The sequence below is a fragment of the Acipenser ruthenus genome, chromosome 21 (genome assembly GCF_902713425.1).
Source record: "Acipenser ruthenus chromosome 21, fAciRut3.2 maternal haplotype, whole genome shotgun sequence".
Taxonomy (NCBI): Eukaryota; Metazoa; Chordata; class Actinopteri; order Acipenseriformes; family Acipenseridae; genus Acipenser; species Acipenser ruthenus.
The window spans coordinates 6492813-6520451 of record NC_081209.1 but is presented as its reverse complement, the minus strand read 5'-3'; the positions used below and the strand labels follow the sequence as shown (position 1 = coordinate 6520451).

Sequence of the window (27639 nt, the reverse complement as noted above, 5' to 3'; positions counted from 1 at the left end):
GTAAAGCAGCAGATTAGAAATGTTCAAACACAATGCGAGGTGAGCTGCTATTTTCACATCATATGTATGACAGTAGAGATGCTCAAACTGATTCAAATTGACAGGTTTTATTTAGTTTAACACCCCTTACATGTAGTAAGCTCTGGTCTAGGATACTGTGTGTATTTTCTGCACTGACTCCCATTCACACATCAGCATCATTTCCCACTATGATTCTAGGAGTGACATATGAATGGCAGCAAACTAGGGGGGTTATTCAGTTAATCTAAATAGCTTACTAGAGATAAAATGAATGTGCACCGTGGTTATGAAAATTAAACATGTAACAGTGCATGATTGTTGCTTGAGTGCAGAAAAAAAGACAATAGGCTGGTGGAATCACATTTTCTGAAATCTTTTTACTTAATACATTTTTTTTTTTTTTACAATATGAAAGGTTTTTTTAAAAAGCAATATACAGGTACAAAGAAAAAAAATCAGAACATTGCTTGCATATAAGCCCAATTTACCACTTTTTTTTTATTTCTACAGCATAATTTAGTGCAAACCTCTGCTGATGTTAAAAATGATTCTCAAAATGTTAGTGATATTTTACAAATAAATCCAACTTGCAAAAACGAAAGAACAAACCAAAGCATGTTAGTCGTAAAAAAAAAAAAGATACATTTTAAATTGTTAGATTCAAATTTTGACAACAATAAGAACACATTGTAGCAACTGAAACATAATCTTTTTAACACTACTGTACAGGAGCTCTGTCCAGTTCATTATCAATATGCTGTGCCAATATACAACAAACTCCATGACACATTCTTACTGTTCAAATTCCTTTAGCATGAAATATAGAACACTATGGGAACTATTTTCATGTAGATTTTGTGGTAAACACATTTAATATTGCAACAGATTTTAAAAATAGGACGAAATGAAAATACAAGAGTTAAATTGCTATCCTGTTAGTTATCAATATGACTAATTTATCTTTTTACACAGTATATTCCTCAGATAGGTTAGTTGCAGTAAAGCACGACCCTCCGAATCATCCAAGACATATTTTATATTTTTGATTCATACAAGACAAGGATGAATTAAAACTGCATAACCCCATGTTGCAAGCCATTACCATTGCTGACATCAAAAAGGAAAAAAAGACAAAAATAAAATAACTACTACTAAAGGCATCAGTGCATGTATTTGAGGAGTCCCACTTCTTGTAAACTTAATTTTCTGATGGACTGTGACTATAATAAGTGTTAACAGGTTTCTGAATAAAGTACCGTACCATAACTGCTCACAAAGGTGTGGTACCTAGACACATGCAATTTAAATTTAAGCCACGTGAATTGACACGTACCTGCATTATGCCTAACATTAATCATCAGTTTGCTACCATAACAACATAAGTCTACATACAGTTGACATATTTCCTGTTCCATCAACAACTTTAATGCTGAATGCTGTGTCACTCTGCAAAGACTTTAAATTTTGTCAGTATTAAAACTATGGCTTAAGATACAAGGGGACTGTGCATTTAACAACATTGGGGCACTGCAAGTTTCTTAGCTTTCCTTTCAGGCAATGAAAGAGTTTCTATTTTTGTTGTCAAGACACTGTGTTTTGCCGCTGCGCATTTCTCTGCTTGTCATATTTCACTGAGACAACCAGGAAAAGCAGCAGAGTTACTCCTTGGATCCCCGCAAGCAAGAAAAAGTAGTAATTCAAAGAACAACCATTGATGTTACCTAAAGAAAGAAGAGAAAACCCATTAGTCAATAAGCATAATCTTTAAATGAGTGAAAACCATGCATCATCTTTGTGTTACTCAAATGCCAGTTTTTGTAATAACAAATGAGCAGTGATGTTCCACTACAGTATGACTATGCAGAACAAACTTTAAAAGAATAAGTTAGTCTACTAAAAACATTTTATATACAGTAAATTAAATTGTACGGGGATGCACGGAGCATTTGGTTAATTGTCTAGTCTCTCATGCCTTTCATCAGACTCATGTTAACTGTTAATGCAAATGATTATATCAAATGCCAAAAAATCTGAAGCATTGGCTTCCTGTTTTAAAACAGTTCAAGTAGCAAAGATCTGTGACTTTGCATTTTCATTCCAAAGCGAAACAGGTCAATGGCAGACCAGAGAATCATCACACGGAAAACTCAAAACGTCAGGTGAGATTATCATCTATCAAAGGTTTTCAATATTATCACCATAATTCACTCTCAGTTTAATGTGCACTTTCTCCTTGAAATAATGCAAGGGCTTTGAAACATTCAGGAACATTGCTGCCTTTCATGGGCCTCAACTAGAACCAAAAACTAAATCTGTAAACCCTACATTCAAACCATTAAAAGGGGGGCAGATTTTATTAAACCCAAACGTTTTTTAGCCTGGCTTTTATGTATGCAATAAGCAGACATAAGGGAAAGGTAATGATACCTTAGGTAATAAGTGGTTAAGGGAAACTAGCCATGCTGTTCCTTGAGAAAACCACAATGGATAGCAGAACAGGTTTCCTTGGATCAACAAATATGAGGTTCACAATTCTTTTGGGTCCACTACTTCAAGGTTGTTATGTGTTCCCAAAACCTTTTAGTTTTTTGTAACAACAGATGCCACTCTAGCATTTTTCAATGACAGTATCTTATTTAATCAGCCTTTTCAATGTAGTCTACATATGGAAAGATGTATGTTTTCAACCGGAAAGACAATCAAAAGGGATTATTAAATAGAGAGAAGCCGAGAAAGAGAAAGAAAAGCAGCTTTTCTTTTTTAATCAGGCAGGCCGTAATTCCACACATCTGTCATTCCTCCTAGTTAAACCCAGGAGTTGGCAGTGAATGGTTTAAAAGCACCTCAGGGTCCAAGTCAGGGGTGTCTGATTATTATTATTTTCTCCCGGGAGGAAGTTGAGTGGATGGGCAGTCTCAGGTACAGCCTCTGAAGACCAGCAGGACAGGAAATACATGTGAACCATATTAAATAAAAGTATTCTTTTTTTTACAAATTGTTCTACTTTTAGAAACTGCCGATCCTTAACCTCGCAATCCGTTTAGTCCTTGTTCTATAAAAGAGAAAACTGTCTGCTTGAAATGAATCAAGATACCATCTTGTCTGAAAGGAATTTATATTACTTCATTTTCTGCTTTTTGTGCACTTCGTATTTCTCTGCGCTTTAATTCCACAGAATCAGAGCACATTCGTGCTGCTTGGAAGTTGGAACAAACACTTTTAATGCACGTTAAATCTCACTCCTGTCTTCACCCTCTTAGCATACCATAATTTATTCACTACCTCACCATTTTAATATACGTGAGCACATGCAACAAGAACGTTTGTCATATAACTGCATTATGGAGCAAAGTACGAAAAGTGAAGAACTTATGAACGGGAAGTTTATAAACAACAACAACAAAAAAAAAAACCTTCTGCTGTATCTACTGACAAATTGAGTTTCAGTATCACAAACATAACCTACATCTAATCTGAAGCACCACCTGCGTTTCAAACAGAATTTAAAATATTAAATTGTGTTAGCATTCCTGAATCGGGAGCAAGTTTCAAAGACGAGGGGCATTATAACTAAATGCCAGAGTTCAAACTAATTTTAGGGACTGTCAGAAGATTAGCATTTTCTGATCTCAGGAAACGACCAGGGACATATGTGGTCAGCTGATTTTGATAATGTCCAAGACTATGTAAGGCCTTATAGGTAATAAGAAGAACAACATTAACACAACAACAACAACAACAGTAATAAAACAAACTTGAATGAGATGGATGCAGTAATTGTATCAATTAAATATGCGATTAAAACCAAGATTGACGCTTTTAAAATAGCGAGATTAATTGTAATTGTAATACATTCCACTCACTTGCAGTACACCCTCCATCCTTATTCCATGTAAGCTAAACAATCAGTTCCCTATAACTATGAAAACAGGAGCGTATGAAGTTTAAAAGCAGCAGCTGGCTCTCATTAAGGTAATGAATGCATCTTCATCTTGAGGTGAGATTTGTACGGCTTGGATCACTGCTACCAGGGTTTTAGACAGATGCTACTTGCTTTTTTTGTTTCCTCTGATGGAGCTACAAAACTTTATCTCTGTTTTATTGAGAGACGCATAAAAACTACCATCAAAATTGAAACATCCCAATTTCTGTTTACTCAGGAGTCTAGCTGCAATAAAAAAAAGACAGTTTCCTTAATATCGGCAAATATCTCACTATGGGGAAATCAGAGCCACAAAACTGAACGTTATACCCTTAGGTGCAGTCGTTGACAAAAATCAATAAAACTGTTATCTTACTGAGATCCTATGGGAACTACAATATACAATGTTAAAACAGTCTGTTGTTCAATTTGGCTAACTACAAACATTCAGTTTTATAACTTGCAGGTATGTAAACAATGCAGTCGGTACCCACTTTATAGCCACAATGTTTCCCTGGTATATAAGATCCAGTCTCTCACCCCCGAATCTTGGTTTTGAGCCATGCATGGCATGACAGCATCCCTTCTTCATAAAATAAAAACCATAAAAAAGTCTAATATACCATGTTCGGGAAGAGGTTATTTTGGCTTGCCTACACCTCCTGAAGTATTGTATTTTTTTTTTTTTTTTAATTTGTTAAGTTAACAAAGCCTTACAATAGATAGTCGAAAAACCCTAAAGGATATTTCTATGTTTTACCAGAGGAATGCGTTTTTTGATGGCCTTTATTAACATAACATAAAAATAAAAAAATAGTTCTGTACAACAACCTCTGAAAATGTATTGAATCCATCAATGTTGCTGCCTTCTTTTTTCTGTGAAAATAGCAATATACTGGAAATAAATTGCAACATTCACAGAAAAAAATAACCAAACCCCAGCATCAAAGAATCAATTTGCATTTAAAGGATACTACACTCTGCCTTCTCATCTAATGATAAAGCAGCAGAGGTATTTTAGTTTCGTGGGTGTAATGGCATGGTTTCCATCCTGTAAATTGAAACAACATTATGTGCAATTTCTCACAGCAGGTGATACATTTAAGGTACAACACATGCGAAATACATTCATCCCAGATACAAAAACAAATATGAGACTGATGGCCACAGGACTGCAAAGGTCAGGTTATATAAACTGCATGCCCACTTTACTAGGACCTGTATCTATAATGGGTTTGGCACTGCCTGACCTGATCACAGCTTTGACCCAGCGTGGCATGTACTCCACAAGGTGGGTGATGGTAGGTGTCCTGAGAGGCAGTCCAACACTGCTAAGGCAATCGACATAACACTTGTCGTTAAGTGCACATCAAGAGTACCTACTCTAGATATGAAGGAGAAAAACAGGGTAGGTGACATGACTGAAAATGAATACTTAGAAACCAAAAATGGAAATATGGAAAAAAACGCTTGCAACACAAAACAGATGGCCAGCGAGATGGGCAGGATAGAGAAATTGGGGAAAAACTACTGTAAAAACCTTTGTATAAGTCTATTTTCTAGGTATTTTAGGGGTCCTAAAAAAGGGGGAGTGACTTATACACCGGTGTGACCTATAGGCTTTTTCCTGAAATTGTTGTCTCAGAAAAAGGGGGGGGGGGGGGCACTTATACACTGGTGCAACTCATACACTAGTTTTTATGGTAGGTATTGGTGATTTGTGAAGAAAGACAAATCACCACTATGTCACAGCAAAAGATGTAGAGATAGAGAAGAGAAAACAGCCCACAGTACTTCAACCTGGACCAATTCAATAGAATGTATAGCAGTGTGTTAAAATGTCAATCATCAGCCTATATACTGTAGTACATAACAATACATGACAGAACAAACTATCTTGCACCAGGTCTTTAAAATAAACTTACTTGAAGGCCAATAAAGTGTAGCATGATATTCACAAACACTGGATGAAACAATGCAAGTTGTGAGATACCAAAATAAAAAGAAAAAAAAAATCTAATAAGACTTCCCATTACTTTAATTATTCATGTGAAATAAAACAACACACACAGCAGGCTGGTTGCAAGTCAGCTGTGTGGCTGGTTGAATTTCAAACCAATCATTTCTTTGAATTGCTGCACAGGCAGGAAGCAGCATGCAGCCAATTTTACTGTGTTTTTTATCATTAAAATATTGAAAACACTGTATTGGAGTAGGGGTGAAACTTAATTTGGATCACAGCTTTAAATAAATGACTTTCAGAACAGTAATGGTAACAATGTAAAATGCAGCTAAACCTGCTAATCTGAAAGAAACTAAATCTACTTATTTATAAAGTTAAAAAAATTAATCAACCTTTTCTTATTATAAATATTATTTATTGATAAATCTAGAAAAGCCAGACTATGTAGACTAGAAAAGAGTTATACAACCACCAAGAACACTACACATATTTTTACAGACAGCTTACAGGCAAACCCTGAATGACTGAGTCAACATCAAAGAAGATTACTATTTTTTAATTGGGAGCAGCAAATCCTTTTTCTTAGGTTTCTTTTCTTAATGTATGCACCTATACTTATTTGTTTATTTAGCAGGCGTCTTTATCCAAGGCGACTTACAGAGAACAGGGTGTGTGAACTATGCATCAGCTGCTGAATCACTTACAATTACATCTCACCCGAAAGACGGAGCACAAGGAGGTTAAGTGACTTGCTCAGGGTCACACAATGAGTACTTACAACTATGTCACAGATATTAAGAGATTTCATGATGTGAATTTATTTCTTCACAATATTAAGACATACTCCCTACTGTGCTGCTTCAGCTTGTTGGTTTATATTACTACAGTAAATTAATAAGGGACGAAATAACTTAGATACCTGCCGGGCCAGCTTCATTTTAAATAATGATCTCATAATAGGAGTAACTATATAATTATTATTATTATAGTTATTATTATGAAAATATATTTGTAAGAGAAATCAGTATTTCTCAAAGCTTGGTGAACCAGGCCTATTATTTAAAACCAGCCGATCTGACTGAGATCAGTCGATTAAATAGGATGTTATCAAGCAAAAATCAGCCCATATGTACCTACTAGCCCCTAAATCTATCCCCTAAATCTATCCCCTACACGTAAACCTAATATCTGCCCCTGATTTCCATTACACAAGAGTAGATGTTAAAACTTCATGCTGATTTGAACTCGGCTCTCGCCAAGATACGCACCAACTAAGAAGCAGCTTTACAGTAAACTAATGTGACCCATATCTGTCTCCATCCATTTGCGCTTCCTTCCATATGATGATGTAGATATCCTTCTGTCTGGTGTTGATGGCTGAAGTGTAATGCTGGCTCCAGGGATCAGCTTATTGCCTCCCTAGCGCATCAGCACACACAATGGCTGCGATGCTGGCTCCGAGGATCAACCACAGTGCGGTCTCCCCAGCACATCAGCATGACAACCATCTGGATTGAGCTAAGTAGGGTACATCTTTGGGGTCTTCAAGTGGGCACCTTCCATCCTCTGTGTTTCGTCGACTAGCCCACGACACCTCAAGAGGGCTCGATGGTGATTCTGTCCCCCATTCAACTCAGCCCAGCTTACTTACCCGTACATCAGCGTTTCTTTCTTTCTATTGTGCTTGAGATCCCCAGCCAGAATCTTTCCGTCTCAACCACAGCCAGTTGCTGCTCCTCTCTGCTGCTTCAGATAAGTTCTTCACTGTGCGACGCAACTCTTGGCCACTGAAGAATCCGACGTCTCTGAGAAACTGGGTTGTACAGTGTGCCACAAATCCTCGACAACCCACCTCCACTGGGTAAACCCTGACTCTCCATCCTCGCTGTTCCACTTCAGTGGCTAGTTGAGCATACCGCAGTTTCTTCCTCTCATACGCCTCATCTACAGCATCCTCCCATGGCACTGTTAACTCTACCAGGTGAACATGGCGTGCTGATCCAGATCACATGTCTGGTCGAAGGTTAGTGATGGCAAACTCAGGTGGAAAAATGAGCCGTTGACCAACATCTGCCAGCATTTTCCAGTCTCTAGCAGCTTCCAGTTGCGCTGGGCGAGGATTGGTTTTAACACCTTTTCTTGGTGGTTGCTCTCCTGGGCGGAGGAATGTTGTCTTTTGTGTGTAATGTTTTGATGGAACAGGTGGCAACTTATTGGTCATGTTACGCTTGTCTTCCATTGCTAAGGCCAAACATCGCAGCATCTGGTCATAACCCTAATCTCAACCTAACTGTGTTACAATTAAAGTCATTTTTACTATTATTTCAACACCGCTTTTTAGCGCCCTCTAGTGGCTACTGCATCCGACATCCATTAAAGATCCAAACCTACTCTACCTGTTGGTAGGCTTGCAGGTAGCTACTGGCCCATTCCTATGGCATGATTTTTGCTTGACAACGTCCCATTTAATCGACTGATCTCAATCAGATCGGGTGTTAAAACACTGATTGTGGTATTAACACTTGGTATTGATCGATCGTAAATTGTAGATAGACTACCATGTAATGTAACAGAATTAAATAAAAATGTTCTGCTTTTGTTTCGCGCAATGGATGAATGAATGTAGTTGCCATCTCTAAATCTCTAAGGCCCATGCTAAGCTGCCTGAAGAGCTATCAATTCAACAGCACTGATTCTGGGTATGTTCATCCTACACAGTTACAAACACTGCCTGATAGTCCATTAAACCAATCTGTGATCATTCAAAACTCTCTCGTCCCTGTCACTCAGAAGATAAGTGGTTTTCTTCCTCCATAGGATAAAAAAAAAGGTCAGGCTTTTTATATACACATCTGTGGTCACATCGTAACCGACTTACAACAGAGATGCTTTTATGTTTTACTGAGATTCCATTTACGTACCAAATGATTTGATATTCAGCCTGTTTACAAATTGTGTGCTACTGTTTGCAGTTAACGTGATAATTAAACAAAACTGTTACTGAACAAAGTTTAAGTAGTACAGAGTACTGTTTTTAACAGAAGTGAAAGTACTGACTTAAAAACACCTGTGTCTTTGCCTATGTACTCAATACTGCAGTAAAGCACACTGCATCACAAAAATAACTCTATCTGGCCCTTGCATCCCCTAAAATGTGGAAGTGGTGTAAAGAGAGTTCCGACATTGTACTTTATAGAAATGATCTGGTTGATTTGAGCTTTACCCTTCTCCTCCCACCTCATAGAGGCTGTACTAGAATTTGTCACGTACGGAAATGTCTTTGAAGACAATGAAAAAGACTTTTGTCAAAACACTTATCATTCAATATATTACATTTCTTTTAGTATTTCTAAATTTAGCACTATTAAGTATTTAATATTAATGGAATGGAAAAATAATGAATTGGTAAGAAACTGAATACAGCAACAATATGATGAAAATGAAAAACATTCACACACCTATTAACACATCAAAAACTTGTTCTCATAAAAAATACTTCATTCTGACCACCTATGACATGTTCAGTAAAGTGGATCTTGCCTTGACAATTAACCAACATTCAATCTATACTGATTTAGCAATCAGATGTTACTACTGTAAATAAGCTCCTCTTCATGATGAAGTGAATCATGAGATGTATTGAGCTGTTAGTTAAAAAGTTAATGTTGAGTTGGTTAATTCAACTTCCAGATCAACCCCCAAACTGGCAAGTTACATGCAAGTGGGTAAATATAATTGTAAAAAATAAATACATAAATGAAAAAAAAATACTATACATTCCTGTCAAACCCTTAATTTATAAACTGTTCAAAATACATTACTCGCTCAAACTTGCTTTCCAGAATATAAAACTGCTTTTAAATATCCAGTTGATGGCATTAAGGACTGTTCAAATTGTAGCCTAACTTGGATAGAGGTAATTATGTGGGCTGTACATTAAACCTGCATACAGTCAACCTCACATCAACTCATCCAAAACTGTTTTTGCTATACCTAGTCTCCCAGCCCTAAACCAACAGGACAGATATTGTCAGGAGTGTATCTCTCTCAAACCTGTTGTCAGATAGAGTGACAGTATATTTACTGCAGCACCACCTAGTCAACCCTGAAACAAACCCATTAGTTATGGAGAAAGTGGAATAGCTCTCTCCAGAATGTCTAAAACAAAGATTCTAGCCCACACTGACTGTGAGGGATGCTCTGTTTCCACTTCACTCAGCATGTAAATAGCTGTGCATTTATTTTCCATAGAGCATTTATTTTCCACAGAGACAGGCAATTTGAAATATTAGTTTAGTGATGCTGACAAGGGTTGATTTGTGGATTGTTTTAAGACTCGCCAGGTGTGTCGTTTAATTGACTGTGGTAAAACAGCACTAAAAACAGAAAGTAATTAAGACAGCTTGGGGACAACAGAAAAACAACAAATGAAAACATAAGTGTGTGCTATCAGAATGCGAAAGATGCGTCCCTAATGCACAAGGATAGATCCTAATCTAGGAAATATAAAACTAGACAGACAAAAATCAAACTAGACAGACAATTCACTCTGCTTGACAGGAAACGCAAAATGAAACCTTTTTTTTTGTATTATTATTATTTTTTTATTTGCTGTGTCCAATTATTATTTGACCCCCAATTTTTCTCCCAATTTGGAATGCAATTCCCCCACACTGCTCAGGAGACCCTCCGAAGGTTCAGTGGGCATCCTCCTATCGCACAACCAAGCCAGCTTCCTTTGTCACCCAGGAACTCGAGAGCGGATGTCAGCTAGCTACCGACCTTTGGAAGACAAAGGCCAGCCCTGCAGGTGTCCGCCAGCAGGGCTCGCTGTAGCGTCCCTGCCAGTTCTGCGACCCTAACCCACGGGAGTGCCAGAGTCAGTGTGATGCTCCCTTAGGAGTTCCCAGCGAAGACCGGCCTGCTTCGCACAGCCAGAACTCGAACCTGCGCTGTATGACTCAACCTGCGCACCACACAGCTGTGTTCTACCAAATAAAGTGTCCGGGCAGTGTATGTGCTGCAATGCAGAAATAAAAGGTTGCATGTTCAGAACAGGTCCTGCAGACAGACTCAGCTAAGTATTTCTTGCTCACCAAAATCTTTATGACAGGACATCCAGCCAACTGCTTTGAGGGACACCAAGGCTAAAAGTCCCGAGCCGACAAAGGAGCCAATCCCAGAGAAGAAAAAGAACAGACCCATGATGGCACTCTGCATGGACTTGGGTGCAGCGGAGTATGCAAACTCCAGACCTGTGGGAACAGAAGTTACATTTTAGTATGGTAGACTCTATCTGCTCACAGCAAGATTTGCTTTGTCCAAAAAAGTGTCATTCCATGTCATTTTGTGTATTTAACTTATTTCACCCCCTCCTTAAGCAAAAGATTACTTGTTGGTGTGACTTCAACAGATCATGAAAGCAAACAGTGTCGTTACAATCCAGTTTTCAATACGTGTTGATCAGGCGTTATAATGGAAGCATTACATGGCTATATATCAAGGATTTACACGGATGAAGGCACTTCCTTAAAATAGTCTTAACTCCTTTACTGAAAACTAAAATGTACACATTCATGCAGTTCATATGGAAATATAATTGATGTAAAGGAACTGTAAATAATGTGGAGTTCTGCCATCCAGTGGCTTCGGAATACAAAGATAACAAAAAGTAAGCTTCTGACATCACATAAAAATAAAAATAAAACTTTAAGAGAGGGAAACTAAATTGTTGAACGGCAAGCCTTTCAGCATGACAAGAACAAAAAAAACACACAACAACAACAAAACAGTTCTAATGTTTCACTTCCTCATTTTATTTGTCCCATAATAAATCAAACCACCTACATAGCAGTGCCGTCACTGGAAGCTCATCTCAATATTTAATCTGGTATAAAAAAGATCAAATCTAGTCTTTGCCATCACAGTTCCTCCTGCCTGCTGGCTGCCATTGATAATTTCATGGCATCTCAAACCTGTGATTTTTCAAATTAAGCCCTATAGCTGCAGCTGTCAGGAAAGATTATGAGGCTCTGGTTAAATAAGACTACCTTTGGAGATTTTCCTTGGAGGGGAACATTGCATCAAATTAATGCAATGCAGTTTGGGGGTTGATGCACTTCCCTTGGAGCTACCTGTACTGTAACTAACACGGCTCGTTAGGAAGAAGAAAATAAAATAAAAAAAAAGTTTGATTTCCCTGATGATGGCAAGCTGAAATATACATTTGGGTCTGCTGTCATGGTCAGGTCACACTGCAGCAAAATGTTTTGCTATGGGCTATATCAAAAGGGACTGCGTGTTTTTTTTTTTTTTTTTTAGAAACCATGTTAGTTTTAACATTCCGAAATTATATATTTTAAAATCACCCTAAGGGGATAATCCTGCAAGACTGAACATATTCCTTCCAACCAGCAGTGTTGCCAGCAGGGGATGCATGAAGCGGAGAATTACTCTGTGATCAGTGGCTCAGGGAGATGAAGTAATTTATAGGTGGTGTCTGAAATGATATGCATGTTCAGATTCACTTAATAGCAAATGTGGACATGCAGTAACCTTAAAAACCGTTTTTTCTTATTTTTTACTGCATAATAATGTTTTTTTGTTGTTGTCTCTGTTGTTCCTCCTGCCATCGAAGCTCCCTGTGGTGTGGAATTTGTCAGGGCTGAAGACTTGCGGGCGGTCCATCCATTACAAAGCTTTAAGGTTTGTCATAGAAGTGCTTCAGAAAAACTGGGATTCAGGGATCTCCTGTTTCTGTGCTGCTTGTAACAAACACAATTATTGTAATTACTGTGCTGCCTTGGGGTATTTTGTACTTTTTAAAATCCTTACGGACAATTACCTACAAAACACTGCCAGCACAGTAATGATCTTGTGACAACTCATAGTACAGTGCTGAAAAAGAACCCCTCTGTCTTTGTTCTCATTTAAATAAGATCCACATACAGTATGGTATTGGATAGAACATTTTAACTCAGGCTTCAACACATTTGGGTGAGTGCTTCTGAAGAAACAACATTCTAAACCTAACCTAATGAAGACCAGAATACATACAAAAGTAGGTCACAATGATCTAGATCTCCATGAACCCAGAGGGAATTTGTGGTAAGGAACATCCATACATTTTCATCACAATTACAATAGTGGTGATGGTGGTAAGAAGTGTGGAGTAGTGGTTAGGGCTCTGGACTCTTGACCGGAGGGTTGTGGGTTCAATCCCTGGTGAGGACACTGCTGCTGTACCCTTGAGCAAGGTACTTTACCTAGATTGCTCCAGTAAAAACCCAACTGTATAAATGGGGAATTGTATGTAAAAATAATGTGATATCTGCTAACAATTGTAAGTCGCCCTGGATAAGGGCGTCTGCTAAGAAATAAATAATAATAATAATAATAATAATAATAATAATAATAATAATAATAATAATAATAATAATAATTATAAGAAACTAATGGCACCAACAATACAAATTACATACATTTTATGCAGGCAATAATAACCAGCCACAGTATCCAATTAGGCCAGGAGTATCTAAAGATGGCACAATATTCCATAACTATGTCTGAGTGTTTGGAATTGTTTTCTGTACTCTTTGGTAATGAAATGAACATGTTTAAAATGTATCTGTGCCAAGTCAAAAATAGCTTTGTTGCCGCTATTGTACAACTGCAGGAAGTTTAACTAAAATACCAAATCATTTCTGGAGATTAAACCCCCAGGATTCAGGGGTTCAAGTGAGACATTCAATGCATTCAGCAAAAAAAGAAAATATGTCATAAGTTTCAGATCCTGAAATAGTGAAACCGCCTCAAAGAGATGAAGATTTTAACCACCCCCCCTAACTATATAGGATTGATGCACATCATCCTGAAACCCCTAATTTAAACAAAAAAAAACAAACCTCTTCTGTTACTGTATTTCAGAACTCTCCATCTCAAGATAAAAGCCAAATTACATGAAAACAGAAATTACAGTGTGGCTTCCTAAAAATGACCTGGCTCACTCATCACATGAAATATGCAGTCCTGGTGTTTCACTGACTCTCTTCTGTTCTCTCACCTCTCTGTAAAACACTTTCGAGTATGGTAACCAATCTGAGCTATCTAAGAGGAGAGTTCCATTTTTCTCTAATTGTCATGGTTTGAGGAAGAAAATTGCTGATGGACTTCATCTCTTCACCTTGGGGAGTTTATACCAGACACCAGTTTGCTCCTCTATGCTAAATGGGTGAAAATCCCAGCAGGTGAAAAACACCATCTACAATCTCTGATGCAGACAGATGTACCTTTTTCAATTTAATTTACATTACACCCCTTCACTTCTGCCCCCATCTATCTATTTTCTGTAAATTTAAGGTAACCACTGGCAGTAAGTTGTTGTGTTAAATAACATGTCTTGTTTAAAATAACACTTATTTTCTCTCATTTAAAACAAAAACACACCAAAGAAAATGGGCTATGAAGTCAGCCTTCTTGAAATCCCAACCGATTGTCATTTAAAGTAAAGACTTCTGGCAAAAATGCACTGGATAAATCCCTTTATCTTGCAGTAGATTTAAGTGGCATTTATTATTAAGAAACGTTTAACGACATATAGACCAAGGGATTCATACCCTTGCATTACCTTCTTGGACAACCAAAAAACAGCAGAGAAACCTGACAAAGGATCACAATGACCTTAGACAAGGTTACAAAAAAGTCAGGAGAGGACAGAGAAACTGAGATGAACACCACACACTAAGGAACAATCAAGAAGGTGCTAGGAGCCATCAGTAAAGCCCTCTGCTGAATATCAGTTTCAGTGAATTAAATTTCTGTAACAGTGTGCAGGAGCCCAGGACCACAGATCAGACAATAGGATTTAATAGTAATGTTCTCGGTGGTACTGCAGTTTCGAGCTACTGCATTTGGATTGGGGGTTTTAGTTCTCAGAGTAATGAATCCCCACTGAAAACATCAGACTAAGAGAGCACATCTTTCAACTAAGGTTTATTAAAATAAACTGTCGACTTTTTGCACATTGAGAAAAGCTTACACATTTCTAGTAAATGAAAGATTAGTATTGCAAGTGTCAAATAAAGTGGAAGAAGCCTAGATGCAAACATTTTTTCAATTAGGCAGCTGTCTGTAACACACATGTGAGGAAATTCCACCTGCTGTTAATACTACCATGGGAGAGAAGGTTTTCCTACAAATCCCCCATTGACTCTGCTGGTGAGAAACTGTCAACAGCAATGCCACTCTACAGTGTCCCAGCATGAGAAATGCCATCGAAATACCCAGCAGAGTGTTATGGGAATAGCAAGAAACATATTTTAAAATGATCCAGATTCTTATAAAAGGAATGACAAGAAAACGTCTACACACAAAACAGGAATATGGAACTTTAAAGTCTGCAAGAACAACAAGATAACATTTAAAAAATAGGCATCCCAGCAGGCGTATGACCCCTATAGCTTTGTGATGTAAGAAAACTATCGGAACAAAACAGCAACTTTGTACCAACTTCCCAACTAATCTGACCTTGTCAGTTTCATAAACGTATTGGCTTATAAAATCAATGCTACGTGACTGATATTGTTATGTACTCCTTATCCAGCAATTTCACTAACAATAGCAAGACCCAAACATCAGAGTGGTGACCAAAGCTGTGATCTCAAAAGAGTTTTTGCTCATTTAAAAAGAAAAAAAAAACATTGATTAGAGTCATTACAACTGATTGATAGGGCTTGCTATTACGAAGATATCAGGCTGTTGCTATGCTAGGATTAAACTGTCTAACGACAAGTCCACATATATTAGCAACACCACCATCTCCCGAAAGTGTTGTACAAGTTTTAGAGAAAACAAATCTGTTTTAGTGCTACAGGGGTGTGAAAAGTGCAGACTTATTGGAAGCTCTCAGTGAAACATATGGATGGTGCAGTAAAAAATACAGCACAATTGTCAGGATATTTCAATGCTTGTTTAGTGTTTGGTGTGCATTATTTGGTACCTACCTGCAATGCTGGCAAATATTTCACTGATTCCAATGAGCACGTACTGTGGCACCTGCCACCATATTGATAAGTTGGCTGCATGGTATGTCACCTTGCCAATGACCTGATCGATGGTATCCTTCTTGAAAACAACATCCAGTCTTTTGCTTTCCAAAATCCCTAGAAAAAAAGAGATAATCTGTAAACCTTCAAAAAAAAAAAAAAACAACAACAACTAAATGCAGTGATGCAGGGTTTACAGGTTAGGTTTCTACACCGAGAAACATCTAGTTAACTTGTCTATCTTCTACTTACATAACGTTTAAAAAAAAGAGCCGTTATCCGGAAAAAAAGAGATAGAAGTTGCTTCTATATATACACTCATATAACATTAATCCAAAAAGAGAGTGTAAAAGATTCCTCAGAAGTACCAGGAATGCTCAGTCATTTACATTTAAATGGGGAATCTTGACAAGACACTGAGACAATACGAATGTTTTGGACATTTAGCTATTAAAACAGAGTACACACTCTGGATGGCTTATTTGTAATAATATCGAAAACCAAATTGTAGCCGCTTGACAAAATGATGAAACAAAAAGATATTGGATGCTCCATTAGGGATTAAGTGGCAAGTAAAGTAACAGTTTAATACAGATCGAAGCAGTGTACTGAAATAGATTACAGTAATTTGTAATGGATAAGACTGGATTGTTGGACAATAATACTTTAAGCCGTTGTGATCAGGAGCTATCCTGAAGGCTTTATTTGATTACCATTATCAAGGAAGCAGCAGCTATTTGAAGATAACCCCAGTGAGACAGCACCCCATGGCACTTGTGCTTAATGCTGCATTTTTTTGTTGAGATATAGAGCCTCCTAATCCGACCTCCTATACTATCCTTCCAAGTTTAACAAGACAGTTACAGCACCAAGTGCAAGCTTAAGGCTTAGCTGACAGGACAGTTTTATGTAGCATTAAATAAATAAATAATAAAAAAACATGCTGGAAATCCCAAGATTTACATACAGTAAAATACAAACAAAAAACATAGTTGCCATACTGTAATGCTTAAGTTATATCATAATTATATGGACAGGGTAGAAGATCAAGATGTCTTTAAAAGAGGTCTGGAGGTTGGAGCTTGGTTTGCAGGTTCCCAGGGCTTCACAAATTACTGCTGTTTCACTCGATCTTGCTACTTCTCTATATATTTTCTTTTCATGTGCTACAGCTTTTTCCTTTAAACTACTGTCCAAATGTTTGCAGATTTCCAATAATGTGCAAACAAAGCGCCATGGGGGGTAAAACAAACTTTTAATTTCAATCAATTTAATCCCTTAAAGATTAAGTAGCGGGGTTCTGAAAAATATAGCATTACACGTCCCCATGTGTTGCTACAACTGTTTAAAAAAACGTACCTGTAATCTTTTCACTGTTAACGTCCTGACAACTTTTAACATTTTTCCAAATGTCTGCTCTAGTGCATGGATAGCGTAAGGATTATTGTCCTCATTAACAAACAGGTAACGATCATAACGATCCATGATGTGGTATGGAACAATAAAGTCAGAGCACTTTTGTTTTGTTAAATCGCTCTTGCTGCAGTGATTTAGAAGATGGATCTCAAACCCAGTGCACTAGAGCGGACATTTTGAAAAGAGCTTGAAACAGACTTTAAATGTCTGTTACCTTTATTTAATATTTAATGCTCCAATTAGCAATTGACAGTTATTAAGAGAATGGCAATGGCGCCTTCATGAAATTGAATTGTAATTTTAGTTCTCTTCTGAGTTTCAATTAGGGTTTTTTGAAAACCTCATCCTTGAGTTTCATTCCATTAAAAGATTTCATGCTCCAACAATTTTAAAATCCGGTGTATTTGCATTACCCAAATATAAATGAGTGTTTTAAATTTAACAAGATAATTAAGGAGGATGGCTAAAAATGACATTTGCCTGAAAACGGGATTTAACTTTACTTAAATAATTTCCTGTAGAATACAATAAGCCACTGTCACTAGCATAAATTCTAAATTATACAAACATACAACTTTAACAAAATATAGTGGTTTCCGGATAAAGCAGAAGTGATTTTCTGGATAACTGAACCACACCCACAGCTGAACATTTGCCCCCATTTTTCTGAAAGGAATAAAACTATTTTTGCATTATAAAACTAGCAAGAAACAACTTGGACCAATAGTTTATTCTGTTTAAATAATTAGGTGCAAACTTAGCCTTTGTTGCTAAATTTTACCTTACATGACTAATAATAAATGACCAAGTTCATTATTGATGAACTGTATAAAAGAAAAAGGTCCCTCAGGTGGCACTCAGGGATGTTATCCCTTGTCAAGGACACCAATCTCTATTCAGACCTTATTACATTTATCAATAAAACTATTTAGATTTTTCTCAACACATACTGTTTACTCTGCTGTCCGTTTGATGCAATTTATTAATAATATAACAAAAGTGTTGAAACCAATGATCTTTTCTATGTACCACACATCACAGCCTTCTCCTGGGATTTAGGCAAGCCCCATGGGTCCTTATTAAACCCTTCTGAGATACTGATGCATGTAACAGTATATTCATCTTCCCTCTTGATAACCCACTGTGTCTGCACACTAGCTGACCTTATTAACAAGTACAACAAATCCTTCTTCACAAAGGAAACTTAATGAGGAAATAAGAATACCTATTGTAAAAACAACAGAACCATAAAACCAGATACAGAACTAGGGGTGGGCAACGACATGAAAACTGTTTATCGATATCGTGCACGTATGTGTCGCTATTTGATAATATCGATGTATTCCAAAACACAGAAAAATATAATAATTGCAATATGAAACATATATGTTAGCAGTATTAGCAATACAAAATATGTCTCTGCAAGAGTACATTATTTTATTTTAAATTTTAATCCCGAGATATCGTTATATGGAAATTATTATCGATATCATATCAAAATATTGATATTAGTGCCCACACCTATACAGAACCCAAAACGACAATACGCTGGGTCATTTAAACAAAAAAAAAAAAAAAAACACACACACAAGAGATATCCCTTAACCTCCATTTTTTGTCTGTAGGGCAAAACCTGCTACCTCCTGTCCCCATTTTTCTACAGTTGAATGATGTTCAGTTTTTTGTTTGTTTTCTCCCCTCCACTGTGGGACTCATGCACAGTTTTCAGAACAAATTATTCCAGACAGACACAGGGGGAGACATACTGAAGGTTTATAGAAACAGCGAAATACAAAGGAAAATGGGTTAAGTCTTCACAGACAGTGATCAGAGAGTTAAACATCTTTAAAAAATAAACACACACACACATAAACAAACATACAGCTACAAGGAACACAACTAAGCTAACTAAAAGAGCAATCTTAACGCCTCTGACTTTCTGCTTCTGCTTTTAGTAAACCCTGATTTAATAAACTAAAATAAATTCTTCTTGACCTCTTCGTTAAATAGAAGTTAGCAGATGGAAAGATTGAAAAGGCTACAGAACAGCACATGATGATCTAGTGTAATCTTAATGAAACTTTAAAACCGCGAAACGATTAGAAATTAAATGGGAAAAACAGTTCACCATTAACTGCCCTTACGAAGTGTAGATGCTTATGGAAAACAATTTTCTTAATAAAATTTAGTTAAAACAATAAATTTGGTTTGCTCAGAAAGAAGACCAGATTAAGCTCTTCGTTGCCAAACACGTCCTCACCTACTGTTAATTACAAATGTTTGTTTAGCCTTTTTACATCCACATAACTATTGTCCACAAGTATCATGTATGTATATACGTAGGTATGAATGGATGTCAGTATTCAAAAGCTGAAGCTCTTGCACTACGTACAATACCCGCCCACACTTTTCTTATCTGGCATTATAGCCCATGATATCTGAGACGTTCCTGCTTACCTGCAGCCACGACAGACCCCATGACAAAGAACATCCCCACTGCAATCCTCTTCAGAGACGACAGGAGCAGGCCCCTCCTCTTCAGAACGGGGTCGATCACTTTATCCTTCAGAGGAATCAGGAGCAGAATCAGCAGGGCATCGAACATGGTGAGCCAGGCAGACGGGAGCTAAAAAAAAAACATACATATTACACTACCACTAGTCTCATTATGATGAAAATTGTGACATTTATGCCCCACCAGAATTGTAAATACAAAATTAGATCATCAGTAACATGACAAAGCAGGTCACCATCTACATTCACTGCATCACATCAAGTTTCTTGAGGTTGTTTGATGGTATTTATAAATAAATGATTGAACTGTTTCCTGCCTATACATTGTTTGTCGCACAGGGTTACAGAGCACAATAAATAAAATGTCAAACACATTTGTTTTAAACTTGTTTTAAACAATAAGATCATTAAACATTTTTAGAAAGTATGTCCTGCCTAAAAAGAATGTAAATAAATACGACGCAATGAGAAAGTCAGGCGGACAGTTCTATGCCAAAAAAATGGTTACATAATATTTAAAACTAAAGTTTTATTAATTATTGTAATTTACTTGACTGCAGAACTCGGCTTAGTGGGAAACTCCAGGGGACAATGCCCTCAGCCTGCAGCTTCGGGCATTATAGTCCTGTATTGTTCTTCCCTCTGGGGCTATAGTGTTCCACTATGAGCCCCCTCTCCAGTCTATATTTACTACATATACATATAACATATACTTAAATTGTGATCAACATTTCACCTAATGTACAAAAATGATTATAAAAATTGCTTAAATGCAAGCTTAATCTTATCAGGCAATAGAAGTATAACATTTAAGTTGACCAGGTTCTTCAAGACCAAGTTCACAACAAAAGGACTACACATTACTGCTTCAACTTGCTGCTTCCAAGTACGGTTGCTACTTTTGATGTGGGTGATCAATAAATACCAAGCTCATTTCCTTGTTGGAAAAAAAAAAGAAAATGCAGAAAAAAACACTGCAGGCTTGTTTCCCTGGGCTTTTTGTTATAGTTTTCCTACCATGTGTACAGAATTCATGCTAGTAGAATTATTTCCTTCTCCACTCATCTTAAATATCTCAGGGATCCGTAAGTGTAGACCCTGGAGGATGTACGTGGTCTGCATCTAAAATTAACGTGAAAAACAAGGTCACAAAAGTAGTGCAAATCAAGCCTATAGTAGTCACCATAAACTTCTTGGCCTGAGCAAGCCATTTTAATGCTGCAATTACCGACTGTGAACTTTTATGACACACACACACACACAAAATAAGCAGTAAAACACAAGAAGGTGCAGCAGACTGCCTTCAACCACCGTAGAAATGGGTTGTATCAGTAGAACTCATGCCTTCAAGTGTGTTATTGCGCTTATAAAATGGCTCATGGTGTATTGACATGGAACTGTGATTTTATACTCTTATAACCCAATGGGATTAGAATGTCAGCAGCCAATCAGGACACAGTAACTTCCACAGTGGTTTTCTAATCTATTTTATAAGCCGCTTTATCTTTCTTTCACAAGCGTAATGTAATTCTATGCAGCAGTAACACAATTACCACTGAACTTTCAAATCTTTTGCTTATATCTTTTCTTACCTGGAAGTACACAGTCCAGTATGGTATGAGTGCCAAAAATACAGGGATGACTTTAAACAAGGCCCTCACTTCCTCCACCTTCTCCTCTGGAAACCGCCCTCCATAGGCTTCTTTTGCTTTGTCCAGCAGGTTAGGTTTTGGCCTTGGCGGACACACTTCATGAACTTGATTTCTATAGAATAAATGGCAAATTAAAAGATTGTAAGTAAAAAAAAAAAAAAAAATTCTTATGTATATATTTATTCTATAATCAGAATTTAAAAATACATATATTATTTTTGAAATGTAGATTAGATAAAACAAATAACAAATCACAAATAAACAGATGGTTTGGTTAGATTACATTTGTATTGCTTATGTAATCTAATAAATACTAAATTCTTTAATTGCATGGAGATCTATCTATCTAACTAACTATCTAAATAAAGCGGTTTACTAGATACTTGGCTTTCATTAATGTAAAAAAAAAACAAAAAAACAACATACTGGTTAAAAATGACCATCCACAAACATTTTTTGCATCCTAACTGAATTCATGTAAATTGATAAAGGGAAAGAATACTCCAAAAATAAAAATATTTTGACTAGTACGGTGTTTAACCCATTTCTGCCCAGTGTCCAGTAATCTGACATTGAGAAAATAGGCATTAAAATAGGTGTGGGAACATACACTGGGCAGTAAAGGGTTGACGTACGATCCACTAAAATTACACAATTTATTAATCACCAAGAAAACAAATTATTTTAATCAATGTAAATACTAACATACAGTACTGAAAATGAGAATATATTATCAATATTTTCAACAAAATAAAAAGAAAGGAAAACAAACAGTATTGCAGTAATTTGATTCAGGGCATGGTTTCCAGCAATTCTGAGCACTTAACACATTAGTATTTCTTTTTGATTTTGAGAACAGAGATTTTAAGATTTTCCTTATGCAAAATATTTTCTTTCCTAAGGAAGAAACAATATGGATGAAAAGCATCCATTGAATGATGTATATTTAAAGAATGGATTCAAGACACTAGCTTCAACATTTTTTATGTTATGCTTGGTTAGGATTTATATGTTGAGATGCTGCAGGATGCAGTGTAATCCTTTTCATCCTTTTCCCATGGCGCACAATGTGAATTAACTGGCACTTATTTAAATGACAGGATTGGCAGTCTCAAAAAACATTGCAATGGATTGTGCTCCATGCACTGTGGTGCAAAGTCTGGCAATAGCTCTGGGGAATCCTCCCCTTCCAAAAAATGATCAATTACGAAAATGAATTGTACAGAACTAGGATCAAGCACTGAACTCTGTCTTCATAATCTACTTACAGTCTATTATTATTTTAAACTCTTACTACTCTGCTCGTAGAACTGCGTGCAAAGAAGCTATTATTCATGTCTTCGCTCTTAGCTGGCAGTGCATTAGGCTTTGCATGAATAGGATTTCTTTACCTTAACCTGGCTGGCTCCTTGTGCCGCTGGCTGGAGCAGAAGGAGTAGCCAAGAATCTTAAACATGTCAGTGAAGGCACTACCATTTGCTGGCTTGGTGATGAAGACAGTCCAGCCACACAGGAACACCAAGAAGGAAACGCCAAGGCAGACGGTGGGAATGATGTAGCCCAGATTGAAGCTTATATTCTGCTGAATATAAGCAATGCCGCCCAAAGACAGAATTGCTCCCAGGTTAATGCACCAGTAAAACCAGTTAAAAAATCTACGAGTAGCTTCAGGGCCCCTGTCTTTCACCTAGATGGAGAACAATAAAGAACATGCTAAATATATATACTGTATGTGGGTTTCTATGTTAACTGTTTCTTAAAGTATTGCACAATAAAACACATTGCAGAGTGACTGAAAACAAATGAAATACAGCTGCATATAATTTCAGATAACAAGGAATACTGTCGATGATGATTATGGCTGTTCATGTATCAGTGTATGTAGACTGGTCTACTTGCTTACTAATACTCACTGTACACACACAGGCTTACATGAATTATTTACAAGAATAGTATACAGTAGGCCTAATTGTTTACATATTTGCAACTATGCAGTTATTTTACTGTTCAGCAAATAAGCCCACTGGAGAATATTTTCTACTGAATAAATGTTAAATTGGAGGATGCATTTGAAATCAGTTATGCTTCTCCTCCTATTTTATGTATTAATTTAAAATAGTCTGCAACAAATATTTTGTTTTAAAAAAAAAAAATCTACTTAAGTTGTGGCTGTGAAACCCTGACAGTTTTTAGTTTGAAAAATGTCAGACATAAAAAAAGGTAACATTTGTTGTTCCAATTAAATGCTGTAGACCCATGCTATTAGTCCAATATACTGTAATGTATCTAAATTGTTTCCTTAACATACAAATTATGCATGTATTTTTAATGCATCCTTGTCAGGCACAGACTGTAGCCTAGTGGTGCAAAATCAATCATGTCATGGCCAAAGGCAAGCAAACTTTCTCATGAGGGGAAGGAAAAAAAAAAAACTTTCCTGGGTCCTATTAGAAAATTTGATAACAGAAATAAGTTAACTCTAAACTCAGTTTAGTTCTAATCACTCAATATGAAGTTGTGATGCATTCATCATAGGTAATACCCTACAACCCTAGGCTCACAGTACAAAACTCTAATTTGCAAACATATCCTGTTGGTCAGTTAGCCTGAGCTTTTTAGAATTTGGTTCACTGATAACCTAACAATAAATAAAAATACAAATCTAACCAATGTACTCTTGCATATGATTTACTGCAGTAATTGAATGATGCTGCCGCATGTTAAAATTCATGCACACGGTGATCACATGAGGGAGAAGTTAATTACTATACTAAATCACAACCCCAGCATTGGGCTCAAGTTGCAGACAATGTTTTCATGGGAAGGCAAATGTGTCGAATGGTGAACACAACAGGGTGGTACAGTAGGTGTAAGGCATTCTCATTTAAAGTACACATATTCCAGTGTACTATGGTGTCACAGAAAACTATAGTAATTATTCTGCTCAAAACAACACAATAAATCTGAGTTTACTTCGACTGATGCATAATCTTAGCTAAAAACAACTTTGAGGAATGTAGTACTGTAGCTCTTAAATTATTTATTTATGTATTTGTACTTTATTTTTTATAAAATAATGTTTTGTGACAATTGCCCTATGCCACCCTAAGACCCTTGCTTTGGTCAGTGCAAGAGAGGGAAAAATTGACTCGTATCTAGTGTCCCCCAGATGACCCCAACTTGTTTTTTTTGCATTTTGAACAAGAACGATGTTTAAGAAAAAAGAGAATTATACAGTAACTTTCATGCCAAGTCACATTTATTTATTTCTAAATACTTTATAGATGCAAGTTAAGATGCACCAACTTATTTACAATTAGAACTGAAATTTTAACCTTCTGAAAAGAATGATATTGAGTTTAGTCGGCAACATTTGATTTTGAAGCTAGAGTTTCTTTTCAGGCAGCTTTCATTCATGCAAAAATTAGGTTTAATGTACAGTTTCCACATACTTGGATGCCCTAATTAAATGAAAAAAAAACATTGTTTTTCCCCTGATCAATATCGCAACTCTTCTATCCCTCAGCTGAGAAACAAATTCAGCATCTCAGTGTACAGCATTTTTTGTATTCCATTTAACAATACTGTAAAAGCAATTTGAAACAGACTACATAATCCAGTTTCTGTCTTTTCTACCCTCACAACATCACTGATAGGGTGTGCTACCTCACCTTTAGGTGCATTCCTTTGTATAAAGCAATGTGCTACCTCACCTTTAGGTGCATTCCTTTGTATAAAGCAATGTGACTGTATATGCTCCCTGAACTGCAGAGCAGGTAATACTAAGAATATTGTTCTTTTAATTGTAGGAAGAGGTTTACAATATTATAACAACCAAAACTGAGATGAACACTAAAATTACAACTCTTTGCAGGAGACACACATGTTGGACTAAAAGACAAGAGAAAGGCTGTGTTACTTTAGGAACATTTATGCACTGGAAAAGTCTAGGCTTGCTGGTAACCAATCCTCTTTGGAGATGTATACCCTGCACAAAATCTATAATCTGAAGGCTTAGTACTAAACCCTTTATCTATATTGTGGCCACTTTGTAATGTATCATTTATACAACAGGCTTAGCCAACGTGTTGTCAAAGTAAGGAAGAGTCACTTCACATTTTCAAATATCTAAATAAAATGGAAGCTCTGGGGATGTGACGAAGCAGGTAATTGGACCAGAAGTTTGAAAACTTTCTCAGTGCCAGGAAAGCGACACTTTCTTCCCCATAACAGCTTTGGAAGTTCCATAATGGTAGTATAAAGGTTAATGCAATACACACTTCATGATTTCTGTGGTCCAGATTGCCGCACTGTGTAAGAAGTGAAACTTTTTTGCCACAGTAAGACTGCGAATGGGCAAGATATATAAAAACCTTTATGAAGAAGAACAATAAACTGTAACCTCAAGCAAGATGGCCATGCTTATTTTATTATAAAGTGTACTATTGATAAATTAATTACGCTATACACCACACATACTGTACCTGATCAGCTCCAAAGGGGGTGATGTTTGATTTCACTGATCCCACACCGATACCAATTATTACGAGACCACTGAAGATCACAGGACTGCAGTACTGCTGGGGGTAGGGACAGGTCACATTGCTGCTGCTGCTAGTGCCGTTTATGCACTCTGAAGGCTGCAAAGGGTAAGTTCTGACTTCCCCACAAAGGGCATTTCTTGTCTCCAACGCTGCGATGAAGGGGAAAGCCAACATCCCAAAAAGATAGAGAAGCATACTGCAGATAATAGTACAGAACTTCCCCAGGCAGGCATCAGCTAGCCAGCCACCAAAGGGCGACACAAGGTAGGTGACGCCCATGAAGATGAGCAGGGCTTGGCTGGCTTGTGCCCCCTCCCAGAAGAAAGGCTCTCCGTTGAGGAACAGGACCAGGTTTGCAGTAATCCCATAGAAGGCCACTCTTTCCAGAGATTCTGCTATCAGGATCGCTGCGCATGCCAGTCTCCTGCCTTCAAAGACAGAGACTGGGCTCCTGTTACCATTGGTTTGGGGTCCCAAAAGAGGGGTACTCTCAGTAACTTCATGGCTTCCCATTATTTATTTTCTGATTTCTGTATTATATGGCAATTCAGTTTCACATTTAAGTTTACTTTGAATGAAATCCTACTAAACAAACCTACATCTCCAACAAATCTAGCAAAGTTTTAAGTTTAAAAAAAAAAATCTTATTTATTATGTTACAACTTAATACGACTTTACAGTGTTAAATATTTTACATCTATAGCCACCACGTCGTCGTCAAATTTGGTCTGTATCAATATGCATACAGTAAAATGAGTTGGTAGAATTTGTAAGGCTTTCCAAAACAAAAAGAAAGTAAAACGAAATTTTCTCGAAACCGTTATTCTTATGCTAGTTTATCGTAAAGTGAAACAGTCATTTACAGCTAACTATTCACAAACATACATGTCCAAATAGTAGTATTTCATATATTCAGCTATTAGCTTCCTTTTAAGTTTCAAGTAAGTTTTTCTTTAGATGGCCCTGACATATGTATGACTAGTAGCACTGAGGCGACTGAGAATGTGTATTTAAATGACAGATGATTACTTTACAATAATACCAATGACAACGGACTGAACTAAATATTAATAACAATAATAGCTGTTTTTAGTATTTGTTTATAAAGAACGTAATGCACACCGCGTATATTCAGTTATTTATAAGACACTTCCACGTCAAATTATAAACAAATAAAAATATGAATAATGATAATAAATAAATAAAATAATTGCAAATACTTATCTCTAGTTTAGCCTCCTATATATTTCCAACACCATCCAATTTTTGACCATTCTTAAAACGTTATTTTTACTTCTGTTCGAAGCTAAAGTCGCTATTTTCACTCCTGTGTTTGTCCTAATTTAATGTAAAATAACCTGCTTTTAATTGTCTTTATTACAAGTAAATCGTGCCCCAAACACGGAATCAATAGTGACTTTCTTCACTTCCACAAACAGTTCCTGAAATAAACATAAGTCACAGCACAATCCTGTGATTCCGTGGACCGCCTACAGTCACAAGGACACCGCCTCATTGGCTAAACATCACAAATACAGGTTCAGCATTGGACACTTCTCACCTC

At 36.8% G+C, this 27639-nt stretch overlaps 1 protein-coding gene across 1 annotated transcript; it reads right to left on the bottom strand.

Moving 5' to 3' along the window:
* Window positions 1-388: 388 nt before the first annotated feature.
* Window positions 389-27639, bottom strand: LOC117427587 (solute carrier family 15 member 4-like). The gene is made up of 8 exons (XM_058994616.1): window positions 26016-27639; window positions 22923-23218; window positions 21472-21643; window positions 20897-21001; window positions 19823-19991; window positions 15908-16066; window positions 11003-11161; window positions 389-1742 (listed from the first exon to the last, which is right to left on the bottom strand). The coding sequence occupies exons 1-8, from the start codon at window positions 26586-26588 to the stop codon at window positions 1603-1605; spliced, it is 1773 nt and encodes a 590-aa protein (XP_058850599.1). The 5' UTR covers window positions 26589-27639; the 3' UTR covers window positions 389-1602.